Source organism: Triticum aestivum, chromosome 5D (assembly GCF_018294505.1).
Source record: "Triticum aestivum cultivar Chinese Spring chromosome 5D, IWGSC CS RefSeq v2.1, whole genome shotgun sequence".
In the NCBI taxonomy this organism is placed as follows: Eukaryota; Viridiplantae; Streptophyta; class Magnoliopsida; order Poales; family Poaceae; genus Triticum; species Triticum aestivum.
Genome location: NC_057808.1, coordinates 272011032 through 272017031, shown reverse-complemented (window position 1 = coordinate 272017031; position 6000 = coordinate 272011032). Strand labels below are relative to the sequence as shown.

The following is a 6000-nucleotide window of genomic DNA, read 5'->3' as shown; positions in this document are numbered from 1 at the left end:
TGCTGACTATCGTTGTGACTATGGCTTCGCGCAGGCCCCTGATCGGGGACACCGTCACCAAGAGCACTGCCGTATCCTTGTGTTGGAAGACTATTTGTAATGTCCCTCAACGGAGCGAGTAAGCAGAAGGGCTCGAACTTTCAACAGAAATCACTTCTCTTATGTGGCGTTTGTAGCAAGTACAGTCGTAGGCTGGGCTTTCAGCTGGTACCGTGTAAACATTGCAATTCATTGACAGCAAGCCCACCGCTATGCTTAGTCACCTGCCTCTCCAAAACTGATCACATACCGCGACGTGGTTCGGTTACCTGACCTCCATGGATGAAGCACCGCGATGACGAAAGAACAGTAAAGATGAGCTCCGCGTTGGTTGCAACCACGACCAACAGGCAGACTCGTCGTCGTATAGACAAAGCATATATCAGCGTACGTAGAAGATACGTGGATTAAAACAACTAGACACTAGAAGTAAATTATGTCATAAGTCGTGACATAAAATTAACAGATTCTCACAATAGCCACTCATAGCACACACACAAGCGAGTGGTCCAACTATTTTCAGCTAGGCAAACTAGCTAGATGACTTGGTACAACTACAACAACAGCGGAAGGTTAAAAGCTAGGGATAGTGTTAGGAAAGAGCCATTGTAGCTCTCCCCCATTAGTGGATATAAGGTACCTGGTACTGCACCGGGTAGCCATTACCGTAGTACGGCGTGTGGGCGGGTGAGATGGTGTAGGGAGCCGCATTCATCATCGTAGGGTGGTGGTGGGCCTCGGCGCCGTACACAAACTGCCTTTCATAAGGGTATGGGTGCCTCTCTGGTGTTGCCTGGTAGAAGCTCTTCTCAGGGAAGCTGGTGACACGGGGTGCATAGAGCGATCCGTTGGCACGTGGCCTCTTCGACTGTGGCTTGGCGGCTTCGACAGCCCTCCTCTTGTCTGCCTTGGCCTTCTCCAGCTGAATCACCCTTTTCTGAAGTGGATCCACCGGATATTGCTCCTCCAGTTTGTGCTCCTCGATGCACTTGATCACAGCTTTCAGTGCAGACAGCTCACGCTCATTCATCTCATTCTGAAAAGGGAATGGCTGTTATCCAACAGATTGTATCAAGTGTACTAGATAGATGCAGATAACATGCTTACACACATATGCCGACATGAAAAAGCCAATGGGCAAGGCAACCCAACTACTCTAGAAAGTTTATATATAATATTCAGCGCCAAACAGCGAAAAGCAACAGGCAACTAACTTTATATTGCTTAAGATATCCCTCCTGACATCAGGTGAATGGATAATTTCACCTCTGTGCATCATCAAATCCAATATTGATCTATTTAAGGACTACTTCAAGTAAAGTATTAATTAAGTTTCGAACCACTACACCACTAATAACTTAAAATCACAGGATGCAAACAGTCGAGGAGCTCCCTGACAATCTGAACCATAGAAGCCTAACAGCGAAAAGTTTGTATATTATTCAGCGCCAAACAGCGAAAAGCAAGAGGCAACTAACTTTATATTGCTTGCAAGCTAAGATATCCCTCTATTATTCTACTTCTCCACAACCTACCTCAAGCTCCTGACATCAGGTGAACGGGCAATTTTCACCTCAGTGCGTCATCAAATCCAATACTGATCTATCTAAGGACTACTATAAGTAAACAATAATAGAATTTTGAACCACTACACCACTAAAACTTGAAATCACTTGATGCAAACAGTCAAGGAGCTCTCCTTGACACTGAATCATAGAAGGTAGTTAGTAACAGATGTCTGGTAATAGTAATTAGATCTCTAATAAAGCCAAAAGTGCAAGTGGCTTAGTCTCATCATAGAACAATTAAGCAAGATGAAAACAAAGCCCTTCCGTTACAAATTAAGTGACGGTATCTGCGTAGCACAGCTATTTAAAAATATCCTGAGTAACATAGCATGATGGGTGAGCAACTTTGGTTAGATAGCAGAATGGTTAATCAAACTTCAAAAGAAACAACTGGTGTCCACTTCAGTAATTGGTGATTTGGTGGAAGTGCAGGTACAGTTTATTGTATTCTTGCAGCAAAAAAATAGCATGATAAACATCATTTGCTTTTGCTGAAATAGCTAGAAGCACACCTGTGCTCCAGGAGACATTTTTCCATTCTTGGCATGTGACACCTTCTTGGCCTCCCTCAGATATGCTTTCAGCAATTGCACTGGCTCAAACTGTTCAGTGAGCCCAAACGCATAGGCCAAGTTAATTGCATCAATTGGTCTTGCACTATCCACCAGAACTCCAATGACACCTGTCCTCAAGAAACACCAAAAGTGAATCAATTATTGTCAAGAAAAAATCATCATGAATGAGAAAAGGCAAATAGCATAAGTGACATACAAAATCCCTAAGAAAATGAACAATTAAGACAAGGGCTCAGAGGGAAAGACAAACAAATGCTGATCGTATCAAACAGATGCAACATAGTGTGGTACTAAGCAACATATACACCACAACCACACATCAGACTAAATAGAATAGAAATTACAGAGAGTAATTTTTCAGATCCAAATATTCAAGAATAAGTAGAACACAGTAACAGCTGGCTAGACAACAATGGACATGCTTTACAAGCAATAGTGCAAGCAACGAAAAGACTAAGGCCTCTTATTGGAGCCCTTAGGTTTGTAGGAATGGATTCCTATTCCTATTCAGTTTGGCGGAATTTCATAGGAATTCTATAGGATAGGATTCTTATAGGAATTTTTCCTATAGAGCCCTTTGGTTTATAGGAATAGATTCCTATTCCTGCATAGGATTGGTTCCTATCCTCCACATTTCAAAGGAAAATAAACATGATCCTAGACTCAATGAAAAATTTCCTATGATGTGGAATTGTGGACCAAATGATATCTCTTTTCTATTCCTACTCATAGGATTTGAGATACATGTCATCTCATTTCCTACAAGTTTTCTATTCCTATGATAATCCTATCCTATGAACCAAACGAGGGCTAAAATTCCTACAACCAAAGGAAGCCTAATGGGTTAAGATGTAGCTAATGTGCATTGCCTGTAAGTTTTAACAGCAAAACTATCAAGGGAATCTGAAAGAACTTCTGGAGGTGGTAGTACAAAGAAACCATTATGCTTTTGAGTTTGCACATATGTTCGGTGAACTCAGTGACCAGCAAATATGTTACACACAAGCTGGAAAACTAAGATTTATCCAAGTGAAAACAACATTAAATTAGCATTCGAACTGGCATGACAAAATATTATCATCAACTCATCATCATAAACAATGTTTACTGGAGGTAGATGCATGATTAGTTCATCATTGTACTGACCTGGCATCTTCTGTGACAACCCAAGCAGTCGGCAAAGCTCAGGTGTTTGACGACGTCGACTGACAGAAGGAAGAAGTTTGCAAAGTTCATCTTCATTAAATTCAGAAAAAATACCAAAGGTAGCAAGCAGTTGAAGAAATGCATGTGCTTCCAGGCAGTTTCCATTGCTAGCATCAATGTCAAGACTGTCCAACTTGGACTTCCACTCAAACGCAATCTTTTTCGCCCGATCTTTCACATTTGTTGCAAACATTTGCCCCTCAGACAACAAGCCAGTTATATCATCAGCTTGCAGCTGTACAAGAGACTCCATCAACATAAGGCACGTCCTTCTTACACCCAGAAGGTCTCCATCCTTTTTCCCATCCAACACCAGATTATCTCCAGAATAAAAGTCCTCCAAGGAATCCAACACCAGGACATATGGTTGCGATGCTCCCTTAAGTGCACTCGGGATTTCCTCACGGATAGACGTCAAGTTCTTTCTGTTGTCAGATATGAACTTATGAAGCCCTTTAACATTCATCTCCTCGCAGAGAATGGCAAGTTCAGAACGAGGCTTCACAGCAGCATTGCCATCTTGCGTGCGTGCATTTCCTTCGGGAGAATGCTTCGGCCACTTCACATCAAGAGTACCCACAGTATAATTACTCTGTGGCTTATTCATTGGGGTGATATAATTAGTGTTTAGCGACAACTTGGACTTGCCAAAGATCATAGCTAATGCAGCATCTCTTTTCTCCTGCAGCCTTTCCAGAGAAGTCAGCTCCTTAGCCACCACAACAGCCTCCTGCTGCTCCAGCATCTTCTCCGATTTTGCGACGGTCTCCTGGAACTCCTTCTCCTGCTTTTTCAACTCATCAAACTTTTTCTTGAGCGACTGCTCAAGGCCACGGAAATGGTCCTCGAGTTGCTTCCACTTAAAGTTCATGGTAACAGCGCTCTGGCTCTCAAGCTCAGCAAATGCTCGCTGAAGCTGCTGTATCTTCAAGCTTGTCGACTCCATGAGGGTAGCCACGGACTCCATGTCAGACATGGTGACAGACTCTGCATAGAAGGCAACAACACAATCAGTTAACATACTTCATCCAAACAGCGCACAAATCGAAGCAACAAATGACAAAAGCTTAAATTTCACATGTTTCTCTCGAATTGAATCAATTATCTCACACGCAACTTTGTTAGCAAGGACAGCAAAGCATAGCTAGGCATCAATTCGGCTTCTAGTGCTCTACTACATACAAGAAAAGAGAACAAGGAAGCGGGAACCGTCTTCCCTCGGCCGGCGGAGCATGGATGACTCGTTGGGCCAAACAATCAAGGGCTACCTACCCCCGCCGCTATCGCACCAAGCAATCGAGTAGAAAATGGCACCCCAGACGTCTAGATCTGAGACTAGGGAGAAGAAAGTGGGCACTTACTTTCGCCGAGGCGGGCAGGCGTTGGACGAGCTTGTCGTCGCTGCTCGCCCCCGCCCCCGCCTCCGCCTACGGCGGCTGGGGGAGGAGATCGAGGGGGGAAGGCGGATTGGGGAAGAGCAGGACGGGGGAGGAAAGGAGAGCAAACCCTAGGTGAGGTCGCGTGGAGTGTTGCTTTTTGGGGGATGGGGATGGAGACGAGGAGAACTAGGCGGTGGGAGGCGGAGGAGAGGGCAGCAACCAGTGCGCGGGGAAAGGCATGGGGCCTAGCTGGTAGTGACTGGAGCGAGCAACCAGTGTCGACTGGGGAGCGGTACGTTATATAGGGCGTTTCTGGTAGGATGCATCATTTTTTTATTTTTTTTCTCCTGCGACGTGGGGTTTTGCCACATGTGAGCAGTGCGGACTCGGCTGAATTGAGAGCATCTCCACTCGCGGCCCAACAGGTCCCACAGGGTGAGTTTTTTAGCGCCGGCACCGAGAAAAAATCCAGTTGTGCCTTCAGGACGCCGAAATTCGCTGGCTCGACCCATATTTTGACCCGGCGATCCCAAGTCAAACCCAGCGCACTGGGGGGCGCTTGTGGGCTCCGGCGAAAGGAAAAACCACGCCTGGGCCACCACTGTCAAGCGAAAAGGCATCTTGCACGTCCAAATTCGCCCCCTCCCATCTTGCACGCCTTCCGCCGCCATCTCGATCCCGGCGCCGCCTACCTACCCACCTGTAACGCTCAGATAATTATGCTACAGTAATCCCATGCTAATGATGCCACATCACCACAGTTATTGTTGTTAACCTCGCGATGATTCAATCACATTCCATTTCAAATTCAAAATTTAATCAAAAGGAAAAAGTAAATAAAAGAAAAGGAGAAGGCAACAAAAAAATAGTAAAAGAGAGAAGCCCCTTCCCCACTGGGCCGTGGCCCAGCTGGACCACCAGACCACCTGGCCGGCCCACCTCTCCCTCTCCCTTATCCCCCCACGCACCGAAAATATCTGGACAAATCGCCCCACTCCCCCCACGTCTTCCTCTCGCTCCCCTCCTCTCGATTGGATCGGGATCGAGCCCGATCTTGTCCTCGGCGCCATCGCCCCGGTGCCCCCGCCGCCGCCCTTCCGCCGGCGCCACCTTGCCGGGAGCCTCGCCCTCCTCCCGAAGCCCCCCTCGCCGCGACGCCTCGGACGCCATTGCCTCGTCCCGATCTGGCGCCTCGCCTCCCCGACGCTGCACCGTCACCCGTCGTCGAACCGT

The 6000-nt window shown here is 46.5% G+C and overlaps 1 protein-coding gene across 1 annotated transcript; it reads right to left on the bottom strand.

Moving 5' to 3' along the window:
• Positions 1-442: 442 nt before the first annotated feature.
• LOC123120831 (FRIGIDA-like protein 3) lies at positions 443-5035 on the bottom strand. Its single transcript, XM_044540817.1, has 4 exons — positions 4750-5035; positions 3329-4375; positions 2120-2289; positions 443-1075 (listed from the first exon to the last, which is right to left on the bottom strand). The coding sequence occupies exons 2-4, from the start codon at positions 4362-4364 to the stop codon at positions 662-664; spliced, it is 1620 nt and encodes a 539-aa protein (XP_044396752.1). The 5' UTR covers positions 4365-4375; positions 4750-5035; the 3' UTR covers positions 443-661.
• Between the last annotated feature and the right edge of the window lie 965 nt (positions 5036-6000).

What these genes read in the sequence shown, in the direction of transcription:
- LOC123120831 (XM_044540817.1), bottom strand. Translation starts at nt 4,364, where the DNA reads ATGTCTGACATGGAGTCCGTGGCTACCCTCATGGAGTCGACAAGCTTG. An exon ending in GTTGTCACAGAAGATGCCAG is followed by an intron (nt 2,290 to 3,328) that starts GTCAGTACAATG and finishes TCTTGAGGACAG; the next exon opens with GTGTCATTGGAGTTCTGGTG. An exon ending in AAATGTCTCCTGGAGCACAG is followed by an intron (nt 1,076 to 2,119) that starts GTGTGCTTCTAG and finishes TTCCCTTTTCAG; the next exon opens with AATGAGATGAATGAGCGTGA.